The sequence below is a fragment of the Cataglyphis hispanica genome, chromosome 7 (assembly GCF_021464435.1).
Source record: "Cataglyphis hispanica isolate Lineage 1 chromosome 7, ULB_Chis1_1.0, whole genome shotgun sequence".
In the NCBI taxonomy this organism is placed as follows: Eukaryota; Metazoa; Arthropoda; class Insecta; order Hymenoptera; family Formicidae; genus Cataglyphis; species Cataglyphis hispanica.
In genome coordinates, this window is record NC_065960.1 from 286,214 (window position 1) to 308,712 (window position 22,499).

At 26.5% G+C, this 22,499-nt stretch overlaps 1 protein-coding gene and 1 long non-coding RNA gene across 7 annotated transcripts; one reads left to right on the forward strand and one right to left on the reverse strand.

Moving 5' to 3' along the window:
• The first annotated feature begins 208 nt into the window (after positions 1-208).
• LOC126850781 (uncharacterized) lies at positions 209-3,924 on the forward strand. Its single transcript, XR_007687591.1, has 2 exons — positions 209-1,334; positions 1,438-3,924. It is a non-coding gene; the product is annotated as an uncharacterized LOC126850781 (long non-coding RNA).
• Positions 2,575-21,311, reverse strand: LOC126850759 (FHIP family protein GK23746-like). 6 transcript variants are annotated; one of them, XR_007687579.1, is made up of 14 exons: positions 20,742-21,311; positions 17,373-17,584; positions 17,039-17,290; positions 16,814-16,964; positions 16,483-16,728; positions 14,279-14,326; positions 9,439-9,606; positions 8,054-9,340; positions 7,686-7,884; positions 6,851-7,013; positions 5,856-6,018; positions 5,236-5,550; positions 4,566-5,122; positions 2,575-3,911 (listed from the first exon to the last, which is right to left on the reverse strand). XR_007687579.1 is itself a non-coding variant. In XM_050594061.1 (13 exons), the coding sequence occupies exons 2-12, from the start codon at positions 20,222-20,224 to the stop codon at positions 5,859-5,861; spliced, it is 2,955 nt and encodes a 984-aa protein (XP_050450018.1). In that variant the 5' UTR covers positions 20,225-20,513; positions 20,742-20,877; the 3' UTR covers positions 2,575-3,911; positions 5,856-5,858. The 6 variants fall into 6 exon arrangements, 4 of the variants coding, with proteins under 4 accessions (XP_050450018.1, XP_050450015.1, XP_050450016.1 ...); XR_007687580.1 differs by lacking the exon at positions 4,566-5,122; XM_050594061.1 differs by lacking the exons at positions 4,566-5,122; positions 5,236-5,550 and adding an exon at positions 20,156-20,513 and having other exon boundaries at positions 20,742-20,877.
• Between the last annotated feature and the right edge of the window lie 1,188 nt (positions 21,312-22,499).

Here is a 22,499-nt window from a genome sequence, read left to right on the forward strand (position 1 = left end):
ACTTTGTTAATCATCGAAGACGACTACGAATATATTTGTAAAATACTGAAAATTTTTATTAGTTATATATATTGAAAATGTAAACAGTCAATAAAAAATGTGAAGAAAAAATAAACTTTACTAATCTCAAGTTTTAAGTTAGAACTTGGCATGTCAAAAAACAGAGGGCAGCAGTTTGATTGATTTGTCGGGTAGCTATATATATAGTTCAACAAATCTATTTATTAATTATAAACAATTTGAAGAGACTACAAAACTTTTTAAATCTACTACAAAACTCTACAAACAAAATACAATTGATTACAAAAGAGTTCTTTTTATTTTATAATATGCATGATGTATCATATGATGTTAGCCGATGACTGACACTTTAAATAATTAATTAAAAATTAATTATAAACTAACAAACAAAAATAAATTCACCACAATCATCTACAAACAAAATACAATCGATTTCACATCTATTTTTGTAATTTTATAGTACATGTCGGCTAGTTTCATGGTCTATAATTAAATAATTAATTAAAAATTAATTATGAACTAACAAACGAAAATAAATGCATTACAATTATCTACAAACGAAATACAATCGATTTCATACATAATTATTTAAAAAAAATGTTAATCGTCGACTAATATCATACGAATGATGGCAACAGTTATTTGAAATTGGGTTTTGCAGGTTCTAACAGTGATGGTGGGGTATGAGCAAACAGTAATCTTGGTCAAAGCTTGGAATTTGGTCAGAAAATATTCCATCTCCAAAATTATTGCCTGGTACAACGACCCTGCTTCCTTGTACTTTGGTGAGAGACGAGGCATTCCCTCTTAAATCATATCTCATGAGACCATATCCAAAAAAATCGTTGATCAGTGATTCATAAAACTTTTAATTATCATTTGTCCAGAGGAAGATGAACAATTGAAAATGCCTTCGGAATTCTTGTTTCTCGATGGAGAATTTTAAGGAGATCAATTCAATGCAAAGAAGAAACTGCTCATAAAATTGCTTGCCCTTATTATTTTGCATAACTACATTATGTCTTGTAATGAATGTAAATATTGTCCATTACATTTTTGTAGACCAGGAAAGTAATAGCATTGTTACTCCAGGGCAATGGCACAATGAAAAATTATTAGGATCACATATTGTACGTATTAATCAAGTTAGCTCAAACCTAACTACTTACACTACAAATGCTCAGTGAGACATTCTGCGAAAATATTTTATGACAAACATTGGAGCAGTTGACTGGCAATTTAATTGTCCATTAAGGGGTTATGACATTAATATTCTTTCATACGATATGCAATATGCTATTGTTAATTTGCAGGTAATCAAACTCCGATTGCTTTATGTTCATTTCTACCAATGTAAATTAATTTTAAGTTTGGTTTTATTTATTTTAATTTATTTATTATATTATCTTTTTTTAGTTTTAAGAATTAATACAAAGAATGTGCTAAAGCCGAGTGTTTTTATCAAGAATAAATATATTTAGGTATAGCTTCTTATAGGTCAAGATTCTTATATTAAATTTTTTTTTAACATGTAAAGTGTATAATATATAAAATAATATTATATAAAATATTATATATAATATTATATAAAATAAATAACATATTTACACTTTGTATTATTATTATTATAAACAATATATTTATATATTTTGTACATATTCATTATTATAAGCAAAAAAATTTCAAGTGACAAGTTCTCTATATCATTACTATAAAAATATAAATAATGTTTAACATTTTCATATTATACATTACAGTTTCCGTAGTATAATTTAAGTATAGTCAAGTAAGTATTTGAAAAAATATTTAGGTATATAATACAGTGTATTTTTTACTTTCATTCTCAAAATGAAATTAAGTTTTCCAGATGTGCATAGATAAATATCTGAATCGCGGTAACAGTATTAAGTACAACTAAATTTATAAGATATATAAATATACATATATATTCATAGATAACAGTAGCACAAATATACTTGAAAATTTTACATGCATATTTCAATAATTTTCTTGTAATAATTAATTAATAATATTATAATTTTTTTTGCAACGTATTAATCAAATTAATTTGCTAGTTGTAATATTCTTAAAATAAAAATGTGTGTGCAAATTAATTTAACAATATGAACTCACCAATTGCAAGATTAAAATAATGCCATCAATAAGCCAATATAAACTGAACATAAAAGATTTATTTCAATATAAACAAAATGCATTTCGATATTATTTAGACAAAATACATATTATTTAGGTAAAAAATTTTAAGAAAAAAAGAAAGAAAAAAAGATTTTCTGTTAATTTATTATTTGCTTTATCTTGCATTTGGCTTGCGTTAGTTTGTAGTTAGCATTGCTTTGATCTTTCTCTTTGTAACATTCAAAATAATTATAATGATATATTAAAAAAAATGTAATAAACTACCAATCAAATTTATAAGTTATATAAATATAAATATATATAATAGATATAACATTTACGTACTTAGTGTAATTTGCAAAGAAATAAATTATAGAAAAAAAATTTAATTTGTTTAAATCACAGAATATATACAAATAAAATTTAAAAGATTTTTATTTTAACAAGTTGATAACTATCCTAAACAATAATAAGTAAATCTGAACAACAATATTATATTAACGCATTTTTTTTTTAGTTTTTATATACAGAGCGTTTTAAAACTGGACTTTCTCTTTATGGCAGATTTCTTAAAACATTTCAAAATAAAAATCCATTTTAATACAAAAATCTCGAAACTATAATGGTTTTTAAACGGAAAGCGATTATATTTTACAAATGAAACAACTAGAATTACGCGTACTCAGGTGAAATAACAAGTGACAAAAGTGCTTTATAAATAGGGCGCCTTTTTTATGATTATCGTATAAATTTAATAACATTGTCATTATGTTTTCCTGCTTCCTTACGCATTGCATTGATATATTCTTTTTACGAATGGATGCTTCTCTACGCATTGCATTATGCCCGTATCAGACTACACATTGAAAATTGAAGCTTGGAATTTGACTAATCACAACAAAAGAAACTAAAATTTCTTTGAAGTGATTGGTTAAATTTCAATCTTCAATCTTCAATCTCAACCTTCAATGCGTAGTCTGATACAGGTTTTAGTATATTCTTTTTACGAATGGATGCGACAACTAAAGGCATCTCAAAAATGATTCAAGTAAAAATTTGGAACTGTGCCTGAGCGCGCGAAATCTCACCCCTCTCATTCGTAAAATATAATCGCTTCCCGTTTAAAAATATTATAGTCTCAATATTTTTGTATTAAGATTTTCGTCTTGAACTGTTCTAAAGGCCATTGCACGTTACAAAATTTTAGTCGTAATCGTAAAGCCGTAAATAAATCAATCAATCACAGTTCAAACATTTTTATTATGTATTAGAATGTTTGATTGTGATTGGTCAATTTTCTTACGGCCTTACAATGACTAAAATTTTTTAACGTGCAATGGCCGTAAGAAATCTGCCATTAAGAGAAAGTCTGATAATTTGGAGAAATCCTATATAAGTATCTATAAAATAGAAGAATTGTAGAAATGTTTTGTGTTGTGCTAAATATTTTGTTTTAGTTTTCAATTTTCTTTAAATATTCATAAGTTATAAATATACAATGAAATCTCGAATTGGCGCACAACATCTCTTCCGTACATGATAGACTGCTCCCGAGTAGTGTAAGTGAGAGTAACGATCCAATCGCATAGCAATATATATTTGTGAGCGCAATGTCCCAACGTCCTCTCCCGATGGTATATTTGAACAGGCTTATTCGTGCAAGTTTCATATGGCTCTGAATTTGAGGGAATTTGGTAGTAATCTTGTTATAGCGTGCCGAAATTCCGTACAGTGCGCTATTTCGAAAAGTTTCACTGTATAAAGAAATTCCATGATGGTATCAATTCTTAATTTTGCAAATAAAAATCAACATTAAAATGTACTTTCCTAAATATATGTTACAATAATAATATATATTTAATATATTTCTATTTTTTTAATTCTGCATTCTTTGAATTGTACTGTTGTTATAAATATTTACATATCATAATTAAAGATATATTATTTTTTATTATTATGTTTAAAATATATGACCCTGTCAAAAAGAGAAAACTTTTATTAAAAATTATTATATATATATAATAGAATTATATTTTATACCATTCTTGTACTATTTTTTTCTATTCTTTGAAATTCCCACTTAATTTTAATGAGCATGAATGCAGAATATTTCAAAATCAGAAATACATGTTTTTTAATATCAAAATTGTGCTATTATGTATATCACTGCATTTATTTTGCCACTTTGCTAATTGATTCTAACCAATTTTTAACTAATAATGCAATTTCGAAAAGTAATTTTATTATGTAGGGACAAATTTAGTAGAAAAAATGATCTTTAGTTTCTATTCTCATCACAATTTTTTTATTATGCAAAAATAATTAAAGGATTATTTTAAAAAATGACATTTTTGCATAATAAATAATTACAAATACATAAATACTATATAAAACTGGTAAATATTTACCTTTACACAGCTCTAAATGACTTCTGGTTGATCTTAACATTGACCTTAATCTCTAAGCAGATCAAGATCATTGAGCTTTTCCATCGCTTTAGTTCCATTTTTTATATATTCTTGATTAAACATAATAATTTTATGTATGCAATATTGGATGCTTACATTTGTTTGAACGGTATATAAGTGGTTACAAATCTTAGTTTTAAATCAGAAATAGGTTTGGGTTAAGTTATTCTGGAAGTGGAGTCTTTCATAGGGAGGACTGAATCCACTGTGTCTATGCATACTTCGAAATTTGAAGTGAGATCCACAATTATTGTATGGATGGGAAAGTGCGTGGATCCATGGATGTAATGGATTCCGCCCCCCCACGGGGGATTCCATTTCCGGAAAATATAACCTATCCCAAATCTATTTGATTTAAAATTAAAATTTGTGATCACCACTTTTTATATGCCAATCAAACAATGTATTCGGTTGCATCAATATTGCACGCATTAAAATTACTATGTTTAATCAAGAGGAAATAAAAAATGAGACAAAATCTTTAACAAATTCGTTTTCTACGTTTCAAAATAAAATATTATGTATTTATAATAAACAATATATTCATAAACAAAATATATAAAAGTAGATCCTACAACAGGTATATACACAGAATGCAGAAATTACATACACAGAATATTGAAAGATTATGCGTGCTGCTTTACTTCATTTTGACATATCACAAGAGCGCACTATATGCGTTCTCTTATTATTATTTGGCCGAATTTTTATTCAAAAAACAGTACAATTTTAATAAGCAAATATCACAATTTTTCAAAGTAACATTTTCTCTGTATTCGTTAGCTAATCCTGTATTAACTGATGAATAAATTGTGAAATTTTTCTATAACATATTAATTTTGATTTTTTCCAATATGTTTATTTCTTCGTAACTTTTTGTTACTAATCGAGCGACGGAAAAAGTCAACGTCAAGGTCAATGTCAACTGAAAATTATTTGGGTTGTGTAAAGATAAATATTTACCAAAACTTTTATTTAAAGTATATTATTTTATATATTTTATAATTTTGACAGTTATTCACTCAGAATCAAATGTGCCACATGAGTTTAGCAGAATTATATTATTTTAGCATTTAGATATTATAAATACTTAATTGTAATTAAGTACTTATAAAAAATACTTCTTACTTTAAGTTATTCTGAATGTAATCTAACAATAAATCTCATAAAAATCAGGGGAAACTTTCAAATATTTTCTTGTGTGCAAGTTCTATATTTGCATAAACTTACATGTTAAGCTTTAAATCCAATATCATCTGTAAGAGACATAATTGCATGTTCCTGAGTTATTGCTGCAAGCTCTTTAAGCCATTCATCTAATATAACAGCACATAGAACAATATTTTGCACTGGACTCACTTCATTTGGCGATTCCCATGAAGTTTTCACATATCTAAAAAAGAAAAAAAAATTTTTTAATTTGATCAATATATATTCAAATGAAGAAAAAATCAATTTTTTATGTGCATTGTAATGTGGAAAAATTGTTAGTTGTGAATAGAAAACATATTTTTGAAATTAATTAATATATTCTTTACTTGTGCATTACGCTCAAAAAAATTATTTTTAAATTTATTTCATATTTTGAACTTTTACCAACTATATTATTAGCAATCTTATTTTTTTATTTGATGATTCCTAAATGTTAAAAAAGAATTTCTTTGAAGTATCTTTAGATTTTTATATTTAGTATATCATTTCACAGTCTGCAATGTGCACAATAAATACAATATTCAAAAAAAGTTTACAAAAATTTTTATATACCAAATCACTCTAAGAAATATCTTATTTCACACTTTGGTGTGACAATTCTTAAAATAAAGTTAACAATAATGTTTAGAAATGTTAGAATTGAAGTAAAATCTAGATTACAATTTTTGAATTAAACACTTAATTTAAATTTAAATAAATTAAACATTAACACAAAAAAATTACGATGTTGATTAATATTTAGTTAATTATTTTCTTGTTAATTGCTTCTCATTAATAAACAAATGTATAATTCAATATACACATGCCTTATATTTTCAGCAAAAATAAATCTTATGTTAGTTAGATTAAGATTTACAACTATCTGTTATTTCACAAAATAAAAAACTTTTTGCGCGTTTTTATAAATAATTGTAATGCACAAGAAACTCATTTTTTTTTCTTCTAATGTTATATAAAGTTGTATACATATTGTTACAATAAAAGGAATTACACAAAAGTCTTTAATAATTCACCTATATCCAGAGCCAACCATTTGTAACTGATCTTCCGACATACTGGACGGCTGACTGATAGAATTTGTTAAGCTGCTTATACCTAAGCTATTACTTGATCGTTTGAACATTTGTGTAAATGATAATGTTAAGCTTCTTCTTTTCGGTTCTCCTGTAAATAAAACTGATAAAGTATTTTAAAACTATAAGTACATCTATATCGATAATATGTAAATATATTATATTAATATACGTACGTTTTTTAAGTACTTTTCCGCATGCACGGCACAAAATTTTTAAAAATCCGATTAATATAGTTAAAGTTAAACAGAAAGCGACAAAATAAGGGAAGAAATATAAAAGCGGAGGGGAACAGACGAAGAAGGAGAGAAGAATGAAGACTCCTGCATTCTCATTACAGTCACATTGAATTATGACATTAGAAGCAAGGAATCATATAATTTTTTTTCTTGCAAAATACATCGAGATAAATAATTTTTTGCATACGATCACTCGCGATTATTCGATCATATCCTGCATTAATAAATAATTGTACAACTCATCTGCATTTGTCCTACATTTTCAGCAAAATTAGATTTTATATAATTTTAATTGAGATTTACAGTTATTTTTATTAATTCACGAATTATAAGGAAAATTTCAAAAAAATATAAGAAAGTTTATTTATTTCGATGTATTCCAAAAACTCATATAATTACATAATAATAAGAGACCAGAACCAGCTTTAAAAGTTAAATGTTTTAAAATCATAATAAAGAAAGAAAAATATATGTATATACTTAGTTCAAAAATATTATTCTCTACTATTCACTAATCATGAATAGATAGATAATACCTCTTGAGAATGATTCACCAGTCAGAGAATGCTTTTTAACAGATAAGGATTGAGCAGCAGCTTCTAATACATTTTTTCTCGCATTTACTATCTTGTCCTCTCGACTAATCAGAAATAATCTTGCTTGTTCAACCAATAAATCTACGTTGTTGTGTTTTGAGAGAAATTGATCTATTTTGTGCTTTAATGATGCAAGCACCTGTAATATAATAAATTATGCAAATGTTATCTTAATTTATATTACAATGTAATTAATAATAATTATAGATAATTATTATAATTAATATAGATAACAATAATGTTCTTTTGAGAAAAATACAACTTGCAGCAACATATTGGAACTGTAATCAATAAATATATGTATATACCTGAAACAAAGATCTGATGCTAGGTTGAAACACAAGAGAATGATTCAGCAGAAAGGATTGCAATAAAGGTTGCGGATATATCGCCAGTCTACTAATAAGACCTGTCAGATGTAAATTGACATACAAATTATTGCTAGTCATACATTCAAGCTTTCGTAAAACTACGTCTAAAAATATGCCGACGTTTGGCTGTCCATTAAATATATCTTGTCGATACGAAGTACTAGATTTACTCAATGACGTATTTTCAGTTGTCAAAGAATTCGATTTTATAATATTATGTCCAGTAATATCATTAATCTCCTTCTTAATTATGATATGCATTTCTTCGTGTTCATTCATATGATTTTCGTTTGTCTCATTGTCCGGTGTTGACTCCGGCGATCCTTTAAATGCAAAGCTTTCATAACCGCTACTCTCTCCTAGCGACATGAGCGAATTCATGGTTGTAGCTGAATCATCTATACAGCTATCAGATTCCTTTTTATCTAAATAAGTTTCTTCCGTATAATTTGTCATTCCTATATCTTCATTTAATAATTCTGCAATATCAGCATCCAATTGTGTCTGTTCGTCAAGAGATAATACAACATCCATAGTCAATTCATTTTTAATATTATGTTCATTGCTGTTTATATCTTTGTTTTCTAATAGACACTGAAAATTATATAGTACATTATCTATTAGCCCACTCTCGTTATTTTCGCACAAACTTTTAATTGTTGCATTCTTAATTGTTTTTTCCAGCGATGATGTTTTAGATTCTTCTGTTTTCTTCTGCAATTGATCAGATGTAATTTTTTCATTTATCAATGTAGTTACGCTGCTGGTATTACTATTTTCTGATAAATCACCATCGTACCGACAAGACCAATTGGAACACGCAATACGGCAAGTTTTTATTTTTTGTCTGGCATCACAGAGATATGCGTGATAATTTCCATATAAGCTGTCTGATAATTTCGTACCATAATTGATTGATGCTGGTAATGATTTCATTGAATCGGTCGCGATATATCCATATTTGTCATATGTACATGATGTAGTGCTAGGTAAAGAATTTGTTTGAGAATCCAATGATGTAAACATAGTAGAACAGCAATATGGAGTTAGAGATAAAAATTTTTCCGCCGCACGTCCAAAAGGATCTATATCTCTCAGTCGGCTACGTTGAGAAAGCATTATATGCGAACATGGACTTAATGCACTCAAACATAGTTCTAACATGATATCTTCGCAGTTTAAATTAACCAGAGTTTCAAACAATGCCAGAGTGACTATGCATAACTAAATTAGGAAAAAGCAAATATTTTAGAGATAAGTTATGTTTAAAAAACTTTTTTTTTAAAAAGATTGTAAGAAAAAGAATAATTTTTTCAATTTACCCTCGATCGAGAAGAAATTCTTTGTATTAAACTATCCAATATTCTACAATCATCATAATTATCTTCTAATAGAAATCTAATAAGCGACCGTAACAAGCCAGGATCGGTCACAGATCGAAGAAATAAATCAAAATAAGCTGTCGCTGCAACTAATTCTTCCACAGTCGTCTGTAAATATTTTCCCAAATAATTAAAATTTAAATTAGAAAAATATAACATCACGCTTTATTGACAAATTTGTTTTTAACCATCTATAATGTTTAGTGTATATATATATATATATATATATATATATATATATATATATATATATATATATATATATAGGGTCCCATTTGAACTTTCACACTCGAATATCTTGTAATCACAGCAGTTTCGGGGAAAATGTTTCAAAAGTTGTATAGTTTCGAGGGGACAAGATGGTGTCATTAATTTGACCTTGAATAGTTGCTTGAAGGTCACGTAAAAATCACCTTCAATTTTTGTAACGGAAGGAATCTCGAGAGCTTTTCAAAACATTATAATAAAATATTTTTTCATTGAGTATTTTTTGAGTTATCACCTAAGATCACCTTCAATTTTTTAAATAGAACCGCTTACTTTTTATTGCACATTCTTGTAGCTTATTTCGAGAGCTTTTCAAAATACTATAATAAAATATTTTTTCATTGAGCATTTTTTATGTTATTTTATATCTTAATTTGACATATTTTAGGATAAAATATAAAATATCTCTAAATTATTTAATTTTCGATAATTGTATAATATTTTTATGTGCAGAATAATGAAATGAATCAAATAATGTACAGAAAATAATTGTTTTTAAAAAAACATGCAATTATTTGCAATATATATTTTTATAACAATTATTTTCTTTACACCATTTGATTCATTTTATTATTCTGTATATAAAAGTATTGCGATACAATTATGGAAAACTAAATAATTTTCGAGATATTTTATATTTTATACTAAATAAAATGTCAGATTAAGATATAAAATAATCCAAAAAATACTTAATAAAAAAATACTTAATAAAAAAATACTTTATTATAGTGTTTTGAAAAGCTCTCGAGATAATAATATGCAATAAAAAGTAGGCAGTCCCATTCAAAAAATTAAAGGTGACCTTTACGTGACCTTCAAGCAACTATTCAAGGTCAAATTAATGACACCATCTTATGTCCCCCTCGAAACCATACAACTTTTGTCTGAAACATTTTCCGCCGAAACCGCCGTAGTTACAAAATATTCGAGTGTGAAAGTTAAAATGGGACACTCTGTGTATATAATATATATATATATATATGCCCGGTAATAGACGGATCATCTCCTGTGCAGGTAGAGCGGATTAAACCGAGAAAATTCCTGTATCATTTTGCGATCTTCACAATAATTAATAAGATTAATTAAAAAAGATCGATCAATCAGCGTGATCTGAAGCGCATAACGACAAAAATTTTCTATCGTCACGTAATACTAGCCATACGGCGAAGCAATGGGAGAAGCTTCAAAGGATAATTACTACGCACGAATGGTTGTAACGCTGGAATCTTGCCGCTCGTATATAACCATGTCTTTTGTAAAACGTCCTTCCCATTGTTTTGCCACGTGCTTCTATACGCGTGGATTGACCGATCTTTGTTAATTAATATTTCATTAATTATTGTGAAGATCACAAAATGATACAGAACTTTTCTAACTTTTCGGTTTAACCAGCTCTACCTGCACATGAGAAGTGATCCGAGAGTTTATTACCGGATACCATGTAATATAAAATTGCCAATAAGCAAAAAAATTATATGTTTTGTTATTGTCACTAAAATTTACATATCTTTTTTTGTTAAATTTTTTTTGCAAGTAGTTTTAATTTCTGTTATTAATGTGAAAAAAATATAATTTTATATTAATCTCACATTAAGAACTTATCTTTAATATATTAAGCGAGACAAAAAAATCAAATAATTAAAAGAAATGTTACTTCTTACATAGTTATTTTCCCTTAGTATTTAAATTTATTTTATAGTATCATAATTATAAGCTTTCTCTCTATGTGGTAAAAGAAGGACATAAATTAATATATAAGGACATAAATTAATATATAATATATGTATAAAGATAATATATATGTATATATGCATGTACATGTGTGTGTGTGCGCGCGCACGCGTGTGTGTATGCTTGTATTAATATAAGAAGAAAGCATACAGATATTATATATAATAGATATTTATATAAACTGTAACATAATATTTTTATTAAATATTTAATGATTAATCATCTGTCAACTTTCATTCATTACATAAAAATAAAGCTTGAAAACTAGATAACTAACATTTATCAAGATGTTAATACAAATATTGATCTATGATAAAAATAAAGGCGTATAAGTAGAGATGGATAAAAATTATTTATTGGTTACATGTGAGAATAAAGTACCATATAAATAACATAAAATTACAAGAAAAGCAAAAAATATCTTTGTAAAGTTAGCAGTGCATTTTCAAAATTTTCATATAATAGAGTTTCAATCACTCTCCAAAAAGTTGTAGAATTCCTATTTAAAAAAAAGTGCTATCAATTAGATATAAAATATAAGAATACGAAAATTGGCAAACTTTTTTTATTTCAATAGAAATGGAGTCCTAATATTTTTCGATAAAATTTATATATATGTATAAGATACACATATATAAAACACTAAAAAAATATTATTTTCAAAAAAATTTATTTAGAAAATTTTAATTTGAAGAACAAAAAATCGTGAAAACTTTTTCAATTTCGATTTTATCTACTCAAACTTAAAAAAAAGAACCATTAAAATTCTTGGGGAACTATCCAGAAGTTTGAAGAAATCGCTCGATTATCGGAAAAATATTTCACTCGGCATGGAAATTTAAAAAATTTCTATCCGAAGATTAAAAACTCACAAAAATTTGTTTGATTTTTTTTGTTGATTTAAGCTATAAAAATAATTATTAAATATTTTGACAGAAATATAAAATGCGATAATATTTTAAAGTCAATATAACTCGTTTTGAAGTATTAGAAACTTTTTCAAAAGCCAGAACTCTATTAATTATATTGAATTTCTAAAAATGGGATACTAACTTCACAAAAATAGAAACTATAGCTGCAAAGCAAAGCAATAATAGCAATATATGTATTGTATTTAAATATCTCCTATAAATTTTATAAATCACATGATCTAATATCTTTAATTGTAAGTGTTCTTTATAATTTCGAATATTAAATATATCATATAATTTGATATGATAAACATGCTTGTAATTTATCATTATAAATCATAAACAATTTATTATACAGTTAAAAAATAAAACAAAAAAAACTGAAACGAAATTAGTCGTTTCTTATAGGTTTTTGGACGTTGAACGCGAATCCGATTTTGAAATTGCTCCATCACATCAGAATTACGACAAATTTGCAATTAAAATTGCAAAAAGGGCTATTTTTACAAACTTTGTCATATTGTAGCTACAATATGTGACGTACTAGAAAAGTTTTATTGTCAAAATAAAGTATGTTGTTAGGACTTTCAAACTCTCAAAAGGAATTTTTGGTGTCAGTTATGGTTAATAAGATATCCATGGTTAAATATAGAGTGTATTACTGAAGTTAACTGTAATTTGATCATTGATAATTTACTTAGCTTTCAATTATGTTTATTTAAACTTAAGAGTTTTTTTAGATTGCTGAATACGAATTCAATGCCAAAACTGTCAAATTCAAAATAATGAATTCAATATGGCAGATGTCAAAACTTAAATTTTTATAATATTAAGTCCGCCATATTGAGTTTATCACTTTGACAAAATTTCTATCCAGGTTCAATATTTTAAACGTTTTGACATCCGCTATATGTAATCCACCATTTTGGACAATTTTGACATTGGATTCGTATTCAGCGACCTAAAAAAACTGATAAATTTAAATAAACAAAATGGAAAGCTATTTGATAAATCGTCATGTCCTAAGTCACATCTAATTTCAACAATACATCCCATATTTAATAATGGATATTTTATTAACCAGAACTGATACCAAAAATTCCTCTTGAGGGTTGAAAATCTTAACAACATACTTTATTTTAATTACAATAAAACTTCTCCAATATGTCACATATTGTAGTTATAATATGACAAAGTTCGTGAAAATAATCCTTTTTTGCAACTTTAATTGCAAATTTCTCAAAATTCTGACGTGATAGAGCAATTTTAAAATCGGATTTGAGTTTAGCATCTAAAAACCTATAAGAAACGACTAGTCCCATTACGATGTTTGAAAAAAAGACATTTTTTGTTGAACGATGTTATTATAGATCACAAGTGATTTATTATTATAAATTCATTTAATTGTAAAAGCATAATTTATTCTTATTAATTATGCTTCTAAATAAATTAAATAAGTTGATATAATCATAAATATTTCAGTGGATATTGAATATATTCATATGTGAAGACAGTTTTAAAATACTATAACACATTAGAAACGGAATTATATTTCAATTAAAAAAATTATTAAATACTATTAATTTAATATTGTAAATAATTTAGTATTTTTAATATGACAATATATCTATATAAATAAAAAAAATAAAAAAGTAGAAATACATATTGTATATCAAGCATATCAATATGTTAAAAATTATATTTATAAAAAATAACTGTTTTATAAAATTGTTTAATAAAATTGTTTTATAAAATTGTTGAATAAAATTTTATAAAAGAAATGTTTTATAAAATTGTTTAACTTCATTTTATGTATAAAATATCAACTGAAATACTATACTGTGAAAACTGTAATAATAATTTATACTAACCCAATATTGTTGTACATCTAGCTGTTCTAGAGTCAAGCCAAGAGAATCCTATGAGCATCATAAAAATATCACCAGATAGAAAAAGACTAATACCAGTAAATTACATATAACACAGTGATTTATTAGCACCAGCACCAGTGCACTTAACTTTTAACCATCACCACATTGATAAATTTACATGTATTTGATAACATATGATGCATTATGCACATTAAAATCAATTAAAATCAATTAAGCAATTAAAAGCAAGAAATGCAATTTTGTTGTGAAAATTTAATAATTATAATAATAAATTATACAATTTATAACAAATTATATAATAATATAACGTACAAAAATTAAAGTTAAGCAATTCTACTGATTCATAAAAATATATTCAATATATTTAAAATTTTTCACAAAATAGTAAAATATGTATTACAAAAAATATTTATTACATCAAATAAAATATTTTAGAAATTTGCAATGTTTTTTATCGCACAATAACATTAAAGTGCTAGAATTTCTATGTATTAACATACCATATTTGTATGTGGTACTAAAGTAAATCCTTCTTTCACCACATACATTAATATCAAAATATAATTAAAAAGAAAATATATATATATATATATATATATATATATATATATATATATATTACAAATAAAAATAAGTCATATAAAAAAAAGATGCTTAAATCATATAAGAAACAGCCTACAGCGCTATATAAAAATTAAATATAGCAATCGATAAGATGAATCGAGGATGGAAGCAACATTGAAAAACGCTGCCATCACGAATTATACATCATTTTTTAAAGACAATTTTTGAGCTATAATTCTGCTTCTTCATATCGTTCTTCATAAAATAATTATTCAAGATTCAGCAAAAAAATAATTATTCAAAGTTCAGCAGAAAAAATAATGAATTTCATCTAATTCTATTGTAACATCTTTTTGAGCAGAGAATCTGAGGCACTAGCCCCTTATATCATGGCATGCATCTTGGCTTAAAAGGCAACACTTTTCTAGAGGAGAGTCAACACTAGATTCTTCAATGATTCCTTATAATCTAATAGATAGGATATACAGGATGTTCGGAATGGGTCGTAAGTACAGCTGGTAAATCTAAGAAAAGTCCTTTACCACTTTGTGATTTTTGCAATAATTATCAAAAAAGATGCAATAATTAATTAAAAAAGATTGGCCAATGCTCGAATATTATTTCTCAATAATTATTACGAAAATCGCAAAATGGTAAAGAACTTTCTGAATCAGTTTAATCTGGACACGACGGGTGATGCGATTGACTCCGAACACCCCGTATATTAGGTGATGGCTTATACAGAGTGTCCCGAAACTTTTGATACACCCGAAGTGTGAAGATAGATTGGACCAAACTGAGTCGAAAAGTCCTCTATACCATTTTCCTCTATAACGCTTCAGAAAGAAATTATTATTGAGTAAAGTCTGGTCCATCATCGCTGATCTTTAATCAAACGTACGTTGGTGAGCCACGAGTCTGATAGTGTGCGTGAGCGTTCAGTTGTACAGTGGCGCACCACTATCAGGCACGCGGCTCATTGACGTATGTCCGACTAAAGATCGGCATTAGCCAGATTTTACTCAATAATAATTTCTTTCCGAAGCGTTATAGAAGAAAATGGTACAGGACTTTTTGACTCAGTTTGGCCCAATCTACCTTCACATTTTGGGTGTGTCAAAATTTTCGGGACACCCTGCATATGTATCACACCATACACGCAAAAATCGTCGCAATGACTTTAACATACACTTTCCATACCCAAAGTCAGAACTTTGAGTTAAAAATTTTAAACTAACTGATACAAAGATTCATAAATACGATCATAAGATCAACTATGTTGTATTTTTTTATATACAAATTGAAAAACAAAAAGTTATTATGCACATAAGCAGTTATATAGCCAAAAAATAATTTTATTTTAAATGGCCTTTATCTTGTGATGGTAGCAATTTTCAAGATTGCGCCCATATAAATATTTGGTCTATTCGTTACGCCCTATCGACTGCCATAAATTATTTTTAGCTTTGTAGATCGTTTTGACCATCCTCCTTATATTATTGAAATATAAAAAGAATATAAAAAGAAATTTATAATTTTTTCAAAAACAAGAAGAACAATTCATGTTATTAATATTAAAATGTTCTCTCTCTTTTATATTTTATTAAATAAATATTTACCTGTAATAATGCCGGACCCATGACGGGAACTAAAAAACCTTGGTATAAAAATTCAAGCAACTGTTTCTGTACCATTGGATGCGCCACTTGCGCAACTGCGTTGCAAAATTCTAAAGAATTCATGAGCTGCATAAGTGCAGGTAAGTCATTCACATCATCTGGTGTCAATTGATACCAATCATCTGTCTCAATGTCAAGTTTTCTTGGAAGTAAAGAATAAAGCCCACTCAATCCTGTAGCTAGTACCTAAATAAATGCAAACAAGATTATTTTATCATTTTTTGCATATTTATCTTCTGTATATTCTAAAGCAAGTGGTCAAATTACTTACAGGACATATATTGGAATGATCAGCGATGTATAATCCAACTTCATCGTTTTTTTTTGAGAGCGACATGCATAATAACATAGCATCACGTGCTTGTTGACCAACACCACCCTCTCGATGAATATGAGGTATTAATAAGTTAAATATAATAAATCTAAAATTATTTACCCATCTCAGTAAAAATATATTTATGTAAAACATGTATCATAATAAATAACAAACTATTACTTGTTCTTTCCAATTGCATTAGGTTGAAAAAACAAATCAAGTAAAGCCATATTTTGCATTAAAACGACACACAGCTGATTCAATAATACTACTAATTTTTTTTCTACTTCTAATGGCATAATATCATTTGCGCATTCTTCTAATAAACGTAAGAGCGGTCTAGTAACTGGTTCATGTGCGAGAAGGGTATTGCTATGTGAAATGAGCAATTCATAAAGCTTTATTTGTTCCAATCTTACAGCATTATTAAATCTGTAAAAAACAATCGTAGTTTTATACTAGATATACAATAGATATACACTTTTATTACAAATATTAAAAAGTAGAAATATACCTTCCTGTATGTATACTCCAATCATACAGTTTAACAAGTAAATTTTCACTTAATAAATATTCTAAGCATGGAGAATGCGTTGCAGTGTTGCCCTGTTGATACTGATTATGTAAATTCGAATCCCGCAGTTCCAGCATCAATAGTGTCACCATTTGGTCAATGTGATTAACAACTCCAAGCACATCATCTTGACTAGGTACCCCTTTAAGAGGCTGAAATTAATTCATTAGTACAATATGATTCTCCTAGTACAAAATATATTTTTCTTATACCAATTGATTCGTTTTATTATTTTGTGCATAAAATATATATATATATATATATATATATATATATATATATATATATATGAGAAAAAAAATATTTAGGTAGGGACATTAAAATGGCCCACTCTGTATATATAATATTAAAACATTTAATTATAATAATAAATTGTGATTATAATTTAATTAAAAAATTAAAAACTTTATAACTTCTTGTTATAAAGATTATAAAGTCCATTTACACAGCATCTATCAAAATTATAAATTTAATTAAAAAAAAAAAGTTGATTATTATATTTTACATATAATCAGTTTAATTTAGAATATTTTTAATTATATTTTTCAAACAATACTTTCTGATTTTGTTCATATATTTTGATATAATAAATATCATATTATATCTTTTATCTCTTATCTCTTACAGACACACACATTATTGTGTTATCATATCATATATGTACCATGATGGATCACAAGTTGATCAAAGATTATTCAAGCTTCTTAAAAAATATATTAATTTCTCAATCCTTAAAAATAATTCTCTAAAAGAAAAATTAATGTTCTTATAACAAAAATACTTATCTGCATATGTGTATGTAAGAAAGACAGAAAAAATATTTTTAAAAAATTATTGCTTTCTATTTTTATTTACGAACAAATATAGAATTTTATATGTTTCTATGCTCTTTCTTAAGTTTGGATGATTTTTCAACAATCTTGTGTCGTCATCAAATTTATTTTAATACCAGAAATTAAAATGCATAAAAAGTATAATAAATTTCTATTAAAAAAATTAAAGTAATTATATTTCACACTTAAAAACTTTTTTTATGCAATTTAAATTATTTTAAACTTTTAAATGAAATAGTGTACTTTTTTTATATTTACCATCATGAGTTTAAGAAGCTGATGATATAAGATGGTTCAAATTTAAGAAAATATAAAAATGTTGCTAATCTTTCAATCATGTAATAAAATTATTTTTGTCAAAAACAAAATCTTGTTTAAAAAATTTTAATCCATATTAGTTTTTATACATAAAAATTCTTCCTGTCAATTATACCAGTTATAAAGTATTTTGTATATAATAATATAGGCAATAATTAATTATTTTACTGAACTTTAAAAGTTTAATATTAAATTTAATATAAGAAAATAGATTATTTTTATATTTCAATAATATTAAAGCATCTGATTCAAATTATAATATATAATTAAATATATGATATAAGTTATATTAATGCTTGTATAAATATTAAAATTACAATGCAAAAATTTTGCTAAAATATACTTGTAAATAAATAAATAAATACAAAATAATTAATGATAAATAATGAATAAATAAATAATAGTAAATATACACACACACACACACACAATATACATAATTTTATATATATATATATATATATATATATATATATATATATACAGGGTGTCCTAGACCATCCGTACACCTCTTTTCTTTCAAAAATTAAGCATTTTAGAGAAAAATGTTTTGAACAAAAATTGTATGGTTTTGAGGGGAACATAAGACGGTGTCATTGGTTTGACCTTGGATGGCATTGTTAAAGTCAAGTCAAGGATACCTTTAATTTCTTAAATGGAATCCTCTATTTTTTATTGCAAATGGTGTAAAGAAAAAATAAATAATTGTTATAAAAAAATATATTGCAAATAATTGCACTTTTTTTAAAAAACAATTATTTTCTGTACACCATTTGATTCATTTTATTATTCTGTACATAAAAATATTACGATACAATTATCAAACACTAAATAATTTTCGAGATATTTTATATTTTATACTAAAATATGTCAGATTAAGATACAAAATAACTCAAAAAATTCTTAATGAAAAAATACTTTATTATACTGTTTTGGAAAGCTCTCGACATAAGAATATGCAATAAAAAATAAAGGATTCCGTTTAAGAAATTAAAGGTGTCCTTGACTTGACCTTAACGATGCCATCCAAGGTCAAACCAATGACACCATCTTATGTTTCCCTCAAAATCATACAATTTTTGTTCAAAACGTTTTTCTCTAAAATGCTTAGTTTTTGAAAGAAAAGGGTTTAGGATACCCTGTATATTATGAATAAAATAGGATATTTTAATATTAATAAAATACATGTAAAAAAATTGTGTACGGGTGGTCTAGGACACCCTGTATATTATGAATAAAATAGGATATTTTAATATTAATAAAATACATGTAAAAAAATTGTGTACTTTACACAACTGATCACTCTGATTGCATAAGACGCTATCTTAAACACTATTTGTTTGTTTTGAATAAATTGTAGCATACATGCTGTAATAAGACGAATACAATGTTAAAAAAAAGGCTCTCATATTGTGAAAAGAGGTAGTATCGATCAAAACAAGAAAGAAATGTAGAATTAACATGGATCCTACAATTAATATCTTCAAAGATACAGGCTACCTTTTTATTTTTTTTGTTTTTTTCTTATTGGTTGTGTCACCTCTATAATGCAATAAACAAAAGACTACTTACTACTTTTGCAGTCAGCATTATAAGAGATGCTCTATGTGGTTCTTCATGTGATTCTTCAATGTCACGCATTTTTCAGTCCTATGTCTCAGAAAATCATACATTCTTTCAAACACATCTAACTATTCTCGGATTTGCTACCCATCTATAAATTCAATGTTACGATAGCAAAACTAATAAATACTCTTTTCTTTACTGCATTGTAGAGATGACACAACCAATAAAAAAAGAACAAAGAACTCAAATAAAAAGATAGCCTGTATCTTCGAAGACATTAATTGTTGGACCGATGTTAATTAAACTTTTCTCTCTTGTTTTGATTGATACCTGTTCTCAAAATGTGACCCCTTTTTTTAATATCCTGTACAGAATTATATTTATATTGTATTTTTCTTTTATTATCATAGATTTATAACTATCAAATTATGCATTTATAAACAAACATCATAAGTAAAGATTATAAAGAAAAAAAAATATAAAAAAAGAAGTAATGTTTTAAAAGATATATTCAATTTTGACAGCCAAAATACACGCGTGTAAATATGAAAATATATATAATGCTCTGGAAGAATTATCTAGTTCTCCTTACTAAAGAATGCAGAATAATTTCATAAGTCTGTTGCCAATGTTTGCAGAAGCTGTCATAACATGCGGACGGATCGGCATCCTTCGGCGGAGAGTTTCTGGATCGTGGCTTGCTGAAGCTCGTTCGCAGTGTACTATTACGTAGCCAACTCATCTTTTTGCAAAGTATATACAAAGTTTTCTTCTCACAATAATGCAGTAAATTTTGAAATCATCACGGCCTCGATGATCTTCGCGTTGTTCAAGTAAAAAAAAATATATATACAAGAAAATATAATGAAGTTTTCTTTCACAGAACCGTTATCAGGATTGTCCTATTAATGTATCAATCATACGTATGTAAGGCTATATGAACATAGTATGACACAAGTATCGAATAACTGCGTGGTATTTACGAGTTACGATCCATGATTCACGTTGATTCAGTAAAAAATGTAAAAATACTATATATACGTGAGAATATATATATACATAATATTATTGTCACCGGTGATATCTTTAGTTCATCTTTTTAACGAATGTGTCGCAGTTTCATGAATCTCATGCGAGGTCTACAATGCGAGACTCATAGCGTATTCGATTTGTTGACTCTACCCGACTCTAGGTCGAATCGAGTCAGATCTCAAGTTCGATTTGAAACTCAATGACTCTAAACTATCATGGCGGAAAGCGATTTATGATTGGTTTCGTGATTCATTACCACCATCAAAGTCTTTAACATTATTCTTGATCATTATCATCATAGAAATTTAAGTTTATATTGTATAAAATAAAAAGAAGAATAAGTAGCAATAATGAAAATATGATAAATAATAATGTTAAAAACTCTTTGATGGAGGTTATGAATGACGAAACCAATCATAAACCGCTTTCCGCCATGATAGTTTAGAGTCATTGAGTTTCAAATAGAACTTTAGATCTGACTTCGACTTGACCCCACAGACAAGTCAGACAATTTTCTTTTATCCAATAGATAAATACAAAGTCCGAATAATTTTAGATGCATGTCACATGTTAAAATTAGCGCGCAATGCATTGGCAGACTATAAAGAATTTATAAGCAATGAAGGTAATATAAAATGGCAATATTTTATAAATTTATATAATATGCAAAATAAACTAACTTTTAAATTTAAAAACTAACTTAGTTCGCAGTGTATAAATTATATGCAAAACAAAATGAAAGTCAAATACGCAGCACACACATTAAGTGCATCGGTTGCTAATGCAATTGACTTTTTGAGAACAGAGAATATTCCAGAATTCCAAGATTACCATAGAGAAGCTACCATAAAATTTATTCACATTATTGATAGATTGTTTGATTTTATGAATTCTAAAAACCCCTTCGGAAAAGGTTTTAAAAAACCTATCGTGCGTGCAGATTTAGAATTTTTACATTCGATGATAAAGTAACATACGGAATATTTGTATTAAAAACGAAGGATGGAAACTGTCTCATAAAAAACGGTCGAAAGACTTTTATTTATGGATTGGCAATCACAGCTAAATCTATTTTGGAAATTGCTTTTGATATTTTTAAAATGATACGTATAAATATTTATTAACATATAAATTTTCCGAGGATCATTTGGAGATTCTATTTGGAAAAATTAAAAGTCGTAATAAATTTAATAACAATCCAAATGTTTTACAATTTAAATACGCTATGCGACACATATTATTGCGTAATAATATCAAATGAAATGATAATATAAATTGTTTTGCAATAGACAATGATGTCAGTGGCTCAATACTTCCT

Excerpts from the sequence above, each read along its gene's own strand:
- LOC126850759 (XM_050594058.1), bottom strand. The coding sequence starts at position 20,891 with ATGAGTTGGCTACGTAATAGTACACTGCGAACGAGCTTCAGCAAGCCA. Across the intron at positions 17,291-17,372 it reads TGGAGTATACATACAGGAAG|ATTTAATAATGCTGTAAGAT; the intron begins GTATATTTCTAC and ends TGTTTTTTACAG. Across the intron at positions 16,729-16,813 it reads ATCATTCCAATATATGTCCT|GTACTAGCTACAGGATTGAG; the intron begins GTAAGTAATTTG and ends GCATTTATTTAG.